The sequence below is a fragment of the Pan paniscus genome, chromosome 2 (assembly GCF_029289425.2).
Source record: "Pan paniscus chromosome 2, NHGRI_mPanPan1-v2.0_pri, whole genome shotgun sequence".
Taxonomy (NCBI): domain Eukaryota; kingdom Metazoa; phylum Chordata; class Mammalia; order Primates; family Hominidae; genus Pan; species Pan paniscus.
This window is the reverse complement of record NC_085926.1, coordinates 117502143-117518648: the sequence shown is the minus strand read 5'-3', so window position 1 is coordinate 117518648 and position 16506 is coordinate 117502143. Positions and strand designations below refer to the sequence as shown.

The 16506-nt window shown below is 40.8% G+C and overlaps 1 protein-coding gene and 1 pseudogene across 2 annotated transcripts in view; both read left to right on the top strand.

The window, feature by feature from the left end:
• Window positions 1–15511, top strand: part of CD80 (CD80 molecule) — a 36647-nt gene extending 21136 nt beyond the window's left edge. The window contains exons 4-7 of one of the 2 annotated variants that reach the window (XM_003825146.5): window positions 3712–3993; window positions 11189–11284; window positions 13286–13394; window positions 15375–15511. In XM_003825146.5, the coding sequence (XP_003825194.1) occupies window positions 3712–3993; window positions 11189–11284; window positions 13286–13356 (449 nt within the window). In that variant the 3' untranslated portion in view covers window positions 13357–13394; window positions 15375–15511. Of the gene's footprint in view, window positions 1–3711; window positions 3994–11188; window positions 11285–13285; window positions 13675–15374 lie in introns of those variants that run through there. The other variant, XM_055110331.2, reaches the window with a different exon arrangement.
• On the top strand, window positions 5603–11199 carry LOC129397430 (cysteine and glycine-rich protein 2-like; annotated as a pseudogene).
• Window positions 15512–16506: the final 995 nt, after the last annotated feature.

The window sequence follows — 16506 nt, the reverse complement described above, 5'->3', positions numbered from 1 at the left end:
ACCTTAGGAGTAGTTACCCTAAACAGATCGCCTTAGAAAAAAGGTGGGAAATGGAGTTTAGGCTGTTCTAAGCCAAGAAAGATTTTGAAACTTTTTTTTTTTTTTGAGATGGAGTCTCTTACCCTGTCACCCAGGCTAGAGTGCAGTGGCGTGATCTCGGGTCACTGCAGCCTCTGCCTCCTGGGTTCAAGCGATTCTCCTGTCTCAGCCTCCGAACTAGCTGGGACTACAGGCATGTGCCATCATGCCTGGCTAATTTTTTATTTTTAGTAGAGACAAGGTTTCACTATGTTGTCCAGGGTGGTCTCAAACTCCTGACCTCAAGCGATCCTCCTGCCTTGACCTCCCAAAGTGCTAGGATTACAGGCATGAGCCAGCACGCCTGGCCTTGAAAAGATTTTTAATACAGTTCCTGGTATGAGTGGCATTCCTGTAGTTTATTTCCCAGAAAAGCAGAGCACAGAAATGAACATGAATCATATTAATAATTTAGGATATGAGTTTTTGGATTTGTTATTCCTAGTTATAACACAAAACATATTGATGCTATAAGAAACACAGAATATTCTAGATATCAGCTGCCTGTGTCATGAGTCGATCTTATAGGATAAATTAATAAGTGGGAAATAACAATGCCAACTAAAAGTGGCTCAGGAACATATCAAACTTCATTTAGGGACAGGGTTCATTGAAAAAAAAAAAAAAGGTAACTTCACCTCCAACCAAATCCAACTTTTCCTCTTTCCTGGCAATTATCATCATTTGTCATGGCTTCCCTTTATCCTCATTATTGTAGGTGCCACAAGGCATTCCTGGAAGTGTTTGCCTGGCAACCTGATTTAAATGAGGGGGTTTACCTAAGAGAGGATAAATTCAAGACCCACTTAAATATAGCTATCATTGGCTGGGTGTGGTGGCTCACGCCTGTAATCCCAGCACTTTGGGAGGCCGAGGCTGGTGGATCATGAGGTCAGGAGATTGAGACCATCCTGGCTAACACAGTGAAACCCCATCTCTATTAAAAATGCAAGAAATTAGATGGGCATGGTGGTGGGCTCCTGTAGTCCCAGCTACTCTGGAGGCTGAGGCAGGAGAATCACTTGAACCCGGGAGGCGGAGGTTGCAGTAAGCCAAGATGGTGAGACTATTTAGTTTCCTGTGTGTCAGGCTCTGTGCTAAGTGATTTCTATGAATGATGTCATTTAATTCTTACAACCCTGGGTATTAGTGTCCCTATCTTATAGATGAGCAAACTAAGACTAAAGGTGGGTAAGTTATTGACCCAGGGTCACAAGGCAGAACTGGTTTTAAAACCTGCTTTTGATGACCATATGCTACATGACATCTCTGTGGGGCTCAGAATTCTGAAAAGAAAGCTAACTCTATGGGGAGATTGAATCCCTACATTCATGCTAAGAAGCTAAACTCTTTATGTGTAAGAATAAGTGACGAAGCCGCTAGGTATCTTTCTCCTATGTTCTCTGCATTTATTTTCCTGTACTTTGTACTTCAGTATCTTATGGGGATCAAATATATAAATGAAACAGTGCCTCAAGGGTCTTGGAGGAATGCTAGGAAGGCCTTCCTGTCCCTTTAAGGCATATCAAAATAGTAAGAAAAACAATAAAGTGTGGTGAATGAGGTTATAGGCTCAATGTTGTAGTTTGGATATAGGTTTTTCTGAGTAAAAGACTACTTTTTTTTTTTAAATTTCAACCAGGTATTTAATTGGTCTGGCAACTGCACAATATACAAATTTCTGAAAGGCATCTCCTGTTTGAAAGCTAGCATAGCTTCATCCCAGTAATTAATTCGGACAAATATATAGAACACCAAGAAGTCATAAATTATGCATGGAAGACTCCCAAACCAATTAACAACTAAACTCAATCTATACAGCTTTCTATTTTTCAGGCTTCCATATGCACATTAAATAAATAAACAGCATGTCTACTATCAAAATAATTAAAAAATTCAAATGAATTCAAATAAATTTATTCAAATACATTTCAATGATATTTTCAAATGAAAACATTACTGATGTGGTTCACAGTTTTTCTTCTCACCTAAAATAAAGAGCTTTGCCCATGGTCTCAGGACAGAATAAAGAGAGGGAAAACCCATCCAGAAATAAATATGCAAATTAAAAAATACTGGTCATGGGTGTTTTTTGGGGGGGATGGGGTGTTGGTGAGACTCAGTAGAAGCAAAAGCTCATGACTATAGTTCAATGCCTGCCCCCCACTCACACGCACACAATGCCCCCTCAAAAGGCAGGTCACAGGTTTGCAAATTAGGCAGCATTTTCCTTTCTCCAAGATCTCCTCTCCTTGACCAGATTTATGTTTTCTCTCTCCCCATCTAGACCCTTTCCAAACGAAAGTTCTATGTTAGGCAAAGCCTTCTCTATTTATGTATTGAGTTTAGGTAGCCAGAAAGAAAAGGGAAACACAACTTCATGGAGCCCTTACCTGTAACAGACTTAAGAGTCAATGTTCAAAGGATAAAGCCAGAAAGGAGGACATGAGAAACCATTCTCAAGAGCAAAGGGGTAGGCCCCTCATGTAAAGACGACCTTTTAAAAAGCAAGGAAATGCTAACCACAAATTTAGGATAGTGATAGTGATTACCTTAGGTAAGGGAAAGAGAGGGACAGGATAGGTGACATCATACCAGCAGATTTACCTAAGTTACTGTCAGTGTTTTCGGTCTCAAGTTGGATGGTGGGTTTTCAGGCGTTCGCTATAGTTTAGTAAATAAATAGATAACATAGAAGAAAGCCACTTGTGTACTTCAAGCATCAGGAAGAAAAGAAGAGAAGAGAAGAAAGGGAAAGGAAAGAAAGAAAGGCAAGGTCAAGAAAAGACAGGCTCTGGTGTCAGACAGATTTGAATTCCGCCATTACTGGTTAGTTATAATTTCTCTAAACCTCAGTTTGATTACTTATAAAATGGAAATTATATTAGGTTAAATCATATGAAACTACTGATCTTTGACCTTTTTAGATCTACAACCTACCTCTCTAGGGTTTCTGTGAGGACAAAATGAGGTAAGGTCCAGACCTAACAAACAAGAGTTCAGTAAACGTTGTCTATTATTCTTCTCTTCATCTCTTACAATTGCAAGTACTCTGGCAACATTTATTCACACGAACCTACTTCTCCTTTCTCTAATAAGTGCCCTTCTATCTCCATCAAAAGTGGCAAAGAATTGATATAACCAATTCAAATCAAAGTTAGTCTTTGGATTATACATAACTATTAATGATTAATGGGAAGTTGCAAATTATATCTCATTTTATCATTCTTGTTTTGTTTTGATTGTTTTTGAGATGAAGTCTTGCTCTTTTGCCCAGGCTGGAGTGAAGTCATACGATCTCGGCTAACTGCAATCTCCACCCTCTGGGTTCAAGCCATTCTCTTGCCTTAGCCTCCCGAGTAGCTGGGATTATAGGCGCCTGCCACCACGCCTGGTTAATTTATGTATTTTTGGTAGAGATGGGGTTTTGCCATGTTAGCCAGGCTGGTCTCAAACTCCTGACCTCAGGTGTTCCACCTGCCTCGGCCTCCCAAAGTGCTGGGATTACAGGAGTGAGCCACTGCACCTGGCCTTTATCAATTCTTATTAAAGCTAGAAAATTATTTAAAAATAAACCTCTACACACATAGGTTTATAACTATATGTAATTATATATTCTTGTTCTTTCTTTAGCTGACTTCCCTACACCTAGTATATCTGACTTTGAAATTCCAACTTCTAATATTAGAAGGATAATTTGCTCAACCTCTGGAGGTTTTCCAGAGCCTCACCTCTCCTGGTTGGAAAATGGAGAAGAATTAAATGCCATCAACACAACAGTTTCCCAAGATCCTGAAACTGAGCTCTATGCTGTTAGCAGCAAACTGGATTTCAATATGACAACCAACCACAGCTTCATGTGTCTCATCAAGTATGGACATTTAAGAGTGAATCAGACCTTCAACTGGAATACAAGTAAGTGACATTGTTCTGGGGAGTTTCTACTATATCGAATCTAAAAAGACAATATAGTCATGTGTCATTTAATGATGCGGATACATTTTGAGAAATGCATCATTAGGCAATTCTGTCATTGTCTGAACATCAGAGTGTATTTACATAAACCTAGATGGTACAGCCTACTGCACACCTAGGCTACATGGTACAGCCCAGTGCTCTGAGGCTACACACCTGTACAGCATGTTACCATACTGAACACATAGGCAGTTGTAACACAATAAGTATTTGTGTATCTAAGCATATGTAAACATAGGAAAGGTACAGTAAAAATACGGTATAATTTTATGGGACTACCATCATATATGCAGAATGCCATTGAAAACGTTACATGGCACATTACTGTAACTCAGCCAGATACATTTTAGAATTGTCGTATTTACTTTGATAGTATTTTATAGTGTTTTTAGATACACAAATGACATGTGCTATTATGACTTATTAAAGTCACTGTGAGACTGGGCACAGTGGCTCATGCCTGTAATCCCAGCACTTTGGGAGGCTGAAGTGGGAGGATCACTTGAGCCCAGGAGTTCAAGACCAGCTGGGAAGCATGAGACCCTGACTCTACAAAACATTTTAAAAATTAGCCAGACTTGGTGGCACACATATGTAGTCCTAGGTACTTGGGAGGGTAAGGTGGGTGGCTTACTTGAGCCCAGGTGTTCAAAGTTGCAGTGAGCTATGATCATGCCACTAGACTCCAGCCTGGGCAACAGAGTGAGACCCTGTCTCTAAAAGAAATAAATAAAATAATTTAAAAAATAAATTTAAAAAATAAAGTCACTGTGCAAGGTGTGATAATGTTACTAATTTTCTTTTTATTTATTTTTTTATTTTTTTTGAGACAGTGTCTCGCCCTGTTGCCCAGGCTGGAGTGCAGTGGCATGATCTCAGCTCACTGCAACCTCCACCTTCCAGGTTCAAGCAATTCTTCTGCCTCAGCCTCCCGAATAGCTGGGATTACAGGCGCCAGCCACCACCCTCGGCTAATTTTTTCTATCTTTAGTGGAGATGGGGTTTCACCATGTTGGTCAGGCTGGTCTCTAACTCCTGACCTCGTGATCCGCCCGCCTCAGCCTCCCAAAGTGCTGGGATTACAGGTGTGAGCCACTGCACCCGGCCTTATTTTCTTGTAATAAATATTCTAAAATTTATATATACTAAAAACCATTATCCATCAAGCATTCATCTTAAAAAGTTTTTGTAACAATAGTATTATTGAAAGCATTAAAATTTGCCCTTTGGAACTGCCCTTAGGGATTTGGTGCTTTCTTTTAGGGCATGCCACCCACACGGTTCCATGGTGCCAAACAATTTTTTTTTGTGGGCGAATGTGCTTTTTAAGAACTACTGGTTCATTCTGAACCAAGTCTGGGAAAGGTGAGTGACAAACTCCTTGAAGACAACGCCTGAAAAGAGGTCATTTTGGAGCAAATATTTTACCCTACTGGTAGTAAACTCAGAGAATTCTCTTTCCCCAAGAGGTGAAATCATTTGAAAATATACAATGAAAACGATGGGTTTATATGAATATATACATCTTAGGCCTATAATGGCTTAAGATGGCTTACAAGGTGAACTGAGATGCTCAAAATATTAATACTTGTTTAAATTGTACAGCTGATCATACAGAGGACCACAGGTCTCTCTCCCTACCCCTAGCCCCACTCCCAAGGATAGGTTTTGTGACTGTATAGTAAGAAACAAAACACTGAGTTTGATAATACAGTTGCACATAAGTATATAGCACAATGTATACTATATGGCATGTCTTAATTCTTCATGTCTTTACTTGTAGTTGCGAAGTGGATAATTTATTTTAGATGGTCTAGTAATTCATGCTAGTGTATGATTTACTCTAGATCTTTCAGTGTTACAGCAGATTTTTTTTTTTTTTTCTTGAGACGGAGTCTCGCTCTGTCACCCAGGCGTGACAGTGGCATGATCTTGGCTCACTGCAACCTCCGCCTCCCAGGTTGAAGCAATTCTCCTGTCTCAGCCTCCTCTGTAGCTGGGACTACAGGTGCCAGCCACCACACACAGATAATTTTTGTATTTTTAGTAGAGATGGAGTTTCACCACGTTGGTCAGGCTGGTCTCGAACTCTCGACCTTAGGTGATCTGCCCGCCTCAGCCTCCCAAAGTGTGGAGATTACAGGCGTGAGCCACCATGCCCAGCTACAGCAGATTCTTTATTTTCCTCAATGAGATAAAATTTCCTGGGAAAATTAGTTCAAATATAAACCAAACTTTGACATGACTATTGATACTCCAAACTTACCAGTCTCAGTCATCTTTTATGTGTTGTAAAAATTTTATTAAAATGAGGCTTCAATCATATAGTTTATTAAGTCTCTATTTTTACTTTCTTGTTATAGCATTATTTAACCAATTTTACCTTATTCTGATTGAAGGCAGAAAACAGTAGAGTACTGATTATTAAATCAGTAATACTAGCTTGGATTGCATTTTGATTTGGACATTATTTATATTGGAATATGGATATATGTGACATTCTAAGACAGGGGTTGGCAAATTTTTTTCTGAATAGAGCCAGATAGTAAATATTTTAAGCTTTGCAGTCACAGTCTCTGTTGCAACAACTCAATTCTGCTGGTTGTAGCACAAAAGCAGCCACAGACAAGACATAAATGAATGACATGGCTATGTTCCAACAAAATTTTTCTTTTTTTTTTTTTCTTTTTCTTTTTTTTTTTTTGAGACAGAGTTTCACTCTTGTTGCCCAGGCTGGAGTGCAATGGTGTGGTCTCGGCTCACTGCAACCTCTGCCTCCCAGGTTCAAACGATTTTCCTGCCTCAGCCTCCCAAGTAGCTGGGATTACAGGTGCCTGCCACCACAACTGGCTAATTTATGTATTTTCTTAGTGGAGATGGGGTTTCACCATGTTGGTCAGGCTGGTCTCGAACTCCTGACCTCAGGTGATCCATCTGCCTCAGCCTCTCAAAGCGCTGTGATTACAGGCGTGAGCCACCATACCCAGCCACAAAATTTCATTTTTAAAAACAGGTGCAGGACAGGTTTGGCCCATGTGCTATAGTTTGCTAACTTAAGGTTTTTGTCTTTGTGGCTGGAGAGCTTTAGGGTATAAATGTCTCAAATCTCATTAATTGGACTGTGTGGGGATTCTTTAGAATAAGATTCAAAAGCAAATAATGCATTTATAGGAGGTCAAGGGCTGACTGCACTAACAAATATACATTAAGTGTATAGTACATAGAAATGTTACAGATCAGGGTGAGTAAAGCTTTGAGGTGAAAATGTATTAGTCCGTTTTCATGCTGCTGATAAAGACATACCCGAGACTGGGCAACTTACAAAATAAAGAGGTTTAATTAGACTCACAGTTCCACGTGGCTGGGGAGGCCTCACAAATCATGGCAGAAGGCAAGGAGGAGCAAGTCATGTCTTATGTGGATGGCAGCAGCCAAAAAGAGAGCTTGTTATAAGGAAACTCCTGTTTTTAAACTATCAGATCTCGTGAGACTCATTAACTATCACAAGGACAGTGCAGGAAAGACTCGCCCCCATAATTCAGTCACCTCCCACTGGGTTCCTCCCATGACATGTGGCAACTGTGGGAGTTATAATTCAAGATGAGATTTGGGTGGGGACACAGCCAAACCATATCAGTAAATAACTGATTTGGAAAAAAAAAAAAAAGCCCAAATGTATTAATTAAGCGGATTGCTCATATGATTCTTTTTAGTGTAGTCCCACCAAATTTGTTTTCCCTTGATAAACTGGAAGGAGATACATCTGAGAGAGTCATACTCATGGTATCTAATAAGCTACATGTGCAGATGCCCTCACACCGCTGTGTACCTTGGATTCTGGGTCTGCCCCTGTGGGATGTTACCAGGTTTCTAACAGGTGTCACAATAGACCTGGCTTGCTGCTACTGAGGCCTCCCTCTTTCCCTCACACACATACTCTCTCTAGGTTGAATGAGGCTTGTGGATGGGTGTGGAGTGGAAGCCAGGAATGAGCTGAAGCCTGTGAAACTTCTAGACTCCCAGGATAACAGCAATGGCTTGTTATTTTTTGTGTCATTCTAATCTGTAGAGGTCAACTCTGGTAATCACTTGATGTCTCCATTCAATCTGGTGTTTTAGAGAAAAAAGAAAAACCAACTCTCCTGTCTTTAAGTGGTAGGTACACTATGATTAAATAGGTGTTTCAGAATGATTACTGTGACAGCAATGTGCAGGAGTTATTAGAGCCTAGGAAACCTGAGGCAAAGAGACCGGTTTGCAGGCTACTAGGTGGGAGATGAGAAAAATCTCAGCTAAGGCAGTTGCTGCAAGAGATTTGGGAAAAAGCAGTAAGTTCCAGAGATATTCTGAATATAGAACAGAAAATACCTGGGAGCCTACTGGGAAGTGAGCACAAAGAAAATACCACACTCTTATTTGGGTAACTAAATGGTATTGTTATTCACTGAAATGGGAGAATACAGGTGGTAGATATGATTTGGAAAGCAGGTAGTAAATTCAGTTTTAATCAGGTGGAGATGCTGGCATCCATCCAATATACAAATTTAGAAATCAGATGGCACTTCTTTTTTTTTTTTTTTTCCTTTGTCTTTTTCTGAGATAGATTCTCACTCTGTCACCCAGGCTGGAGTGCAATCTTGGCTCATTGCAACCTCTGTCTCCCTGGTTCAAGCAATTCTCTTGCTTCAGCCTCCTGAGTACCTGGGATTGGTACTCGCCACCGATAATTTTTTGTACTTTTAGTAGAGACAGGGTTTCACTATGTTGGCCAGGCTGGTCTCGAACTCCTGACCTCAGGTGATCTGCCCACCTTGGCCTCCCAAAGTGCCGGAATTACAGGTGTGAGCCACTGTGCCCAGCCTCAGATGGCATTTCAAATCTCAGGTGTGGAGGATATTACCCAGGAAGACTGGGGCCAGTAAGGGCAAAATGCGACCACAAACAGAACCATGGGAACAACAATAATTAGAGGACAAGAAGAGGAAGAAAAGCCTTCAGAGAAAACTGAGTGCAACAAACAGAAACAGAAGGATGTGGTGTCACAGAAGTCCAAGAAGGAGAAGATTCCAACTGGCTAAATGCTGATGAGAAGTCCAATAAGCAAAAGAATAAAACTAGGCCAGGCGCAGTGGCTCATGCCTGTAATCCCAGCACTGTGGGAGGCCAAGACAGGAGAATCACCTGAGGTCAGGAGTTTGAGACCAGTCTGGCCAACATGGGGAAACCCCATCTCTACTGAAAATACAAAAATTAGCTGGGTGTGGTGGCACGCCCCTGTAATCCCAGCTACTCGGGAGGCTGAGGCAGGAGAATTCCTTGAACTCGGGAGGCAGAGATTGCAGTGAGCTGAGATCACATCACTGCACTCCAGCCTGGCCTGGGAAACACAGTGAAAGTCCGTCTTAAATAAATAAATAAATAAATAAATAAAACTTACCACTGGGTTTGGTAATCAGAAAAGTAAAAACAGGGATCTTGGACTCCCTGGACCCTCTCTCCAGCCCAGCCTTGCTAGCTCCGCCTGTGGTGCATGCTCCTGCCTCCGACTCAATGGTTTGCAGGAAAAATTTAGATAGCACAACAGTGGCAATTCACAATGAAGAGATCTACTGCAAATCCTACTATGGAAAGAAATATGGGACAAAAGGCTATGGTTATGGCCAGGGTGCTGGCACGCTTAACATGGCGAGAGGCTGGGCATCAAGCCAGAGAGTGTTCAGCCTCACAGGCCTACAACAAATCCAAATGCTTCTGAATTTGCTCAGAAATATGGAGGTGCTGAGAAGTGTTCCAGATGTGGGGATTCTGTATATGCTGCTGAGAAGATAATTGGAGCTGGAAAGCCCTGGCACAAAAACTGTTTCTGATGTGCAAAGTGTGGGAAGAGTCTTGAATCAACAACTCTGACTGAAAAAGAAGGTGAAATCTATTGTAATGGTGCTATGCAAAGAACTTTGGGCCCAAGGGATTTGGCTATGGCCAAGGAGCAGGGGCTCTTGTTCATGCCCAGTAAGGTGTAAACTCAGAACTAAGCATCACACATTGAGAATCTCTTCGTAATCTAGGCACAGATAATCTTTAACACTAAACTACTGTGAAATTCTACCAGCATTGAGTACTGTATATTACCCTGTACTTGGATAGGCTGGCTAACTCATAGTGAGAGAGCACTGTGTCGTATCCTTTTGTTTATTCACTAGCATTTTTGAGGAACATTTCTTTTATGTTTTAAATAAAACTTCAGCATGAAGAAAAAAAGTAAAAACAATAAGTTAGTAAATATTCATTTATTTGTAAGCCATTTCAGAGAAACCAGAAAATCAGCTGCTATAATTTGTGTCCCTGCCGTTTTTCCAGATATTGCTAATGATTCCTCAAAGCAGCTGAAGAAAAAATACTGCAGCTGCTGCTCCTGATCTGGAGGGATGGACCCGCAGCACCATACCCACCAACATCTTTCTCCTCCCCACCCTCATTTCCTTGTGTACTTCTTGTGCTCTCTGTGGGACTGAAACTACAGCTGATAACCTTCAGTGCTCTCTTCTAGGATGGTCCCACCTAATACCAAGACATATCCACACTTAGTTCTTTGCCAGACTTGTTCTGTGTTTCCAGTAGCTAGAGGGTGAAAAACCTGTATCTGAAAGTGAATGCAAAGTGGCTCCTGTAGCTTTAGGGCAGCTACTGTGAGGTAAGGGTGTGTGTGATGTGTATGTGTTGAGAGAGAATATGGTAGGAGAAAGGGAGAAGGCACGACAGAGCTAGAGAAGGAAAAATAAAGTATACCTAGAACACAACATCAACCAGTTAGTAGTAACACATAGTTATAATCAGCTATAAAAGTGAGATACAAGATGGCTTGTAAAAGATTTCCTTAGAATCTTCCTTATGTCAACTTAACTCAGTAAATGCAGACAAAGTATCTTTTTCACTTTTAATATGTGACATCTGAATATTAGTTGCCCACAAGTATGTGCCTGATTGAAGAATTATGCAAGAAAAATGCTAGCAGCTGCATACTGGAGAGCTGACCAGGCAAAGAGTACTCCACAGTTGCATCAATAGAAAAGGCACAGAATGAGTATCAGGCAGTAGGAAATACATTACAGCTGACATTATTCTTTTCCCTCCATAGCCAAGCAAGAGCATTTTCCTGATAACCTGCTCCCATCCTGGGCCATTATCTTAATCTCAGTAAATGGAATTTTTGTGATATGCTGCCTGACCTACTGTAAGTACTATCATACCATCATCCTGATCTCAATTCTGGAAGATCAAACTTTATTACCATGGTTCGGCATCTCTCTGAGGTTTTAGCCTATTCGCTTCTCATGTTTACAGCAAGTCTATGGAAACATGAGCATCTCCTTTACTTGTCTCAACAAGTTCTGTTCATTCACTGGACATTTTCCGGACACCTCCTACGTGTGTGGCACTCTACTAGGCACTGGAATTACAAAGACAAGAAGTCACTGCCCTCAAGACACATTCTAGTTTAGTCTGTTTATTTTTTCCCTGACTTTATATATTTTTGGAGACTGGGGTTTGCTAACTAATTTGAAAACGTTTCTGATGCTAAATGATATTCTAATTTTTTTTAAAGGGCTAGTCGATTTGGCAGGTGAGTTGTTACACACTCCTTAGTGAATTCCAACTTCCATGGCCACCATCCTGCTGATATTCTAATTTTGATTTGGAGTTAGAGAAAAGGCAAATTGACAAATTTTGGTGCCAAGAATCATTTTCTTGGAGGAGGGAAAGATGCACTAATACAGTTGAGAAACTACATGGCTACAGGTGATCTCACCAATTCTCAGTTCTTGGGCTGGGTGGGGTGGCTCATGCCTGTAATCCCAGCACTTTGGGAGGCCAAGGCAGGTGGATCACTTAAGGTCAGGAGTTCGAGACCGGCCTGGCCAACATGGTGAAACCCCGTCTCTACTAAAAATACAAAAATTAGCCAGGCATGGTGGCGTGCACCTGTAGTCCTAGCTACTCAGGAGGCTGAAGCAGGAGAATTGCTTGAACCCAGGAACCCAGGAGGCGGAGACTGCAGTGAGCCAAGGTCATGCCATTGCACTCCAGCCTGGGTGACAGAGTGAGACTCCATCTCAAAACACAAACCAATTCTTAGTTCTTTTTTTTTTTTTTTTGAGATGGAGTCTCACTCTGCCACCCAGGCTGGAGTGTATGGCCCGATCTCAGCTCACTGCAGCCTCCGCCTCCCAGGTTCAAGCAATTATCCGGCCTCAGCCTCCTGAGTAGCTGGGACTACAGGTGCGTGCTGCCACGCCTAATTTTTTTTTGTATTTTTAGTAGAGACGGGGTTTCACCATGTTGGCCAGAATGGTCTTGATCTCCTGACCTCGTGATCCGCCTGCCTTGGCTTCCCAAAGTGCTGGGACTTCTTGTCTTTGGAATTCCAGTGCCTAGTAGAGTGCCACACACATAGGTGTCTGGAAAATGTCCATTTTCTCAGTTCTTTAGAATACATTATTGGATGAAAGATCAGGAGTGGCTGATGAAAGAAGAGATTTCTAAGATATTTTACCCTATGAATTTACACTTTGGGTGTTAGACATATGCTGCCCTCAATCTCTATGATTAAATGAAGAGGAACTGCTAGTTCTATGGTCTGAAATAAGGCCATAATCACTATGAAGGGGTACCAACCCTTCTTTGAGTAGAAATCATGTACACTGATCAAATAAAATCGGAAGATCAACATCTGCTGATTTTCCCAGGCTTTAGCACCAAAAAAACCCAAAGCTCAGTGAATTCTTTAGAGAGTATGTGCTGTTAACAACTTATCCCAAGGGTATGGTAAAGAGGTCTGGTGGGCTCAAGGATGTTTCTAATACCAACTATCCAGTGTTACCCCTTTAATTCAGGGGTTCTCATCCTCAACATTATTGGCATTTTGGGCAAGATAATTCTTCATTTTGGAGTGCTGTTCTGTGCACTGTAGGATGTTTAGCAGCTTCCTTAGCCTCTACTCACTACATGCCAGTAGCACCCCTTGCCCGTTGTGACAATCAAAAATATCCCCAAGCATTGCCAAATGTCCCCTTGGCAAAGAGGTGAAGAGGGAGCGTTGTAAATCACCCCTGGTATAAGAACAACTGCTCCAGTTCTAAGCCAGTCTGAAGCCTTGCTAAAGTAAATATTAATATATGGGCACAATTCAAGGGAAACTTACTTATCATTTTTATTGTTTGTTCTTGTCTCCAAGGTTTTGCCCCAAGATGCAGAGAGAGAAGGAGGAATGAGAGATTGAGAAGGGAAAGTGTACGCCCTGTATAACAGTATCCGCAGAAGCAAGGGGCTGAAAAGATCTGAAGGTAGCCTCCGTCATCTCTTCTGGGATACATGGATCGTGGGGATCATGAAGCATTCTTCTCTTAACAAATTTAAGCTGTTTTACCTACTACCTCACCTTCTTAAAAACCTCTTTCAGATTAAGCTGAACAGTTACAAGATGGCTGGCATCCCTCTCCTTTCTCCCCATATGCAATTTGCTTAATGTAACCCCTTCTTTTGCCATGTTTCTATTCTGCCATCTTGAATTGTCTTGTCAGCCAATTCATTATCTATTAAACACTAATTTGAGTTCATCTTGAATATACCTGTGGTAACTTCTTATTCTGATCATTCACTTTTCCCTCTATCTCTTAGTATTGATGGACATGGGTTGGGGTCACTTTGTATTAACACGGTAACATTTTCATTGGTTTCTCTGCCTCTTACTAACAGACTCATCCTACTGACCAATCATGGAGCCAAATTTCACAAAGAATTACTCTGTCATGTCATTTTCCCACTCAAAAACTCAGAAGAGACCCCACTGCCTACAGAAAAAGCTTCAAAGCTTTTTAACTTTCCACATTCCAGCTGATCTCTTCAGTCTAAATACCCTTGAGTTCTGTCAATTGTTCCTCACATGGCATGGTTTCCAGTGCCTCACATGAATGAGGTAAACGGAACCCAAGACTTTAGATTTGGTCTTAATGACTCTACATACAATGAGATAATTATTATCTGGGGTCTGGAATGTCCATCCTGTTAAGAGAGCCTAACACAGCACTAGCTTTAGTGAGTCACAAATCCCCAGGTATTTTCATGCAAGAGAAACTTACATGGGACATTAGAATACAAGAGACTGATATCAGGTCCAAGGTAGTTATAAGCCTCCCTAAACAGTTCAGCTTTGACTTGTGAAGGTTAGAGTAACACCAGTATAGGAATTAGTCTACAAAATTATCTTTAAAAATAAAGGAAAGCAAGAATTGTCCTGGGCAGGAGGGGGAAATATAAAGAAAAATGAAAAATAATACCTGACGCTTATACAACAGGTTGTTTTGCAAAAACACTATTTCATCTTAGTCTTATAAAAATCTCTATGAGCAAGATCTATTTCCATTTTATGGGAGAGAAACCAGAGGCTCCCAGAGGTTAAGAGATTTGCTTGAGGTACGGTCATACAGATGAGGAATAAAACCAAGATTCAAACTGGACATCAAGTTCAGGCTCCTTTCCCTACAACCTGGCAGCCTACACATATTTTCCCCCAAGGCAGTGTCTCAACTTCCTATCCTGTTTTTTCATTTCCACTGAATGCTTGCTCACTCCTCAGAATGTCTTTTCCAGGATGTTGCTCTGGCTCAGTTCTGTCATTATCTACAATTTTCTTGACTTTCTATCTAAAAAGTTTTCTGCTCAGTCTGCTGATACTTCAAAATGAAGCCGTGTACCCAATCTTCTACACAAGGCCTTCTGTGGTCATCTTGTCCAGCTCAAGCAGTTCCACCTCTATAGCACATCTCATACCACCAGCATAGGCTGATTTTCATGTACCACATCTTCCTTCTATCCTTTACTGGACTGTATGTAGGTTTATTGAGAAAAGCAACCATGCCTGAGAGCCCCACACATAGAAGAGTGGCTTGATCAAGCATTTGGTCATTTGGTAATAGCTGGTAATAACTAAACATTTGCCTGATCGATATTTCATGTGACAAAAATTGCCAGAGTAGTTTTAAGTTCTCTCATAATTCAGCTTTCCCTTCATATTCTTCAGCTATCAAGGTTACTGTGTACAAGCTGGGAATACCCTTGATCTTGAGATTAAAACGTAAATTAAGAGATTAAAATTAAGATCTTATATTTAAAATATATATACATATATAATTAAATTATATATACATATATACATATATAATTTTAAAAATTATATATGTATAATTTAATATATAAATAAATTTAAGATGTTTTCCTCCTTTGCCAATATAGGGTTTGATGTAATCATTTCTTTGTTTTCTCAGGTCCCACCTCCATTTGCAATTGACCTCTTCTGGGAACTTCCTCAGATGGACAAGATTACCCCACCTTGCCCTTTACGTATCTGCTCTTAGGTGCTTCTTCACTTCAGTTGCTTTGCAGGAAGTGTCTAGAGGAATATGGTGGGCACAGAAGTAGCTCTGGTGACCTTGATCAAGGGGTTTTGAAATGCAGAATTCTTGAGTTCTGGAAGGGACTTTAGAGAATACCAGTGTTATTAATGACAAAGGCACTGAGGCCCAGGGAGGTGACCCGAATTATAAAGGCCAGCGCCAGAACCCAGATTTCCTAACTCTGGTGCTCTTTCCCTTTATCAGTTTGACTGTGGCCTGTTAACTGGTATATACATATATATGTCAGGCAAAGTGCTGCTGGAAGTAGAATTTGTCCAATAACAGGTCAACTTCAGAGACTATCTGATTTCCTAATGTCAGAGTAGAAGATTTTATGCTGCTGTTTACAAAAGCCCAATGTAATGCATAGGAAGTATGGCATGAACATCTTTAGGAGACTAATGGAAATATTATTGGTGTTTACCCAGTATTCCATTTTTTTCATTGTGTTCTCTATTGTTGCTCTCTCACTCCCCCATGAGGTACAGCAGAAAGGAGAACTATCCAAAACTAATTTCCTCTGACATGTAAGACGAATGATTTAGGTACGTCAAAGCAGTAGTCAAGGAGGAAAGGGATAGTCCAAAGACTTAACTGGTTCATATTGGACTGATAATCTCTTTAAATGGCTTTATGCTAGTTTGACCTCATTTGTAAAATATTTATGAGAAAGTTCTCATTTAAAATGAGATCGTTGTTTACAGTGTATGTACTAAGCAGTAAGCTATCTTCAAATGCCTAACTTTCCATAGGGCCTCCTTAGATCCCTAAGATGGCTTTTCCTCCTTGGTATTTCTGGGTCTTTCTGACATCAGCAGAGAACTGGAAAGACATAGCCAACTGCTGTTCATGTTACTCATGACTCCTTTCTCTAAAACTGCCTTCCACAATTCACTAGACCAGAAGTGGACGCAACTTAAGCTGGGATCATCACATAATCATCTGAAAATCTGGAGTTGAACAGCAAAAGAAGACAACATTTCTCAAATGCACATCTCATGGC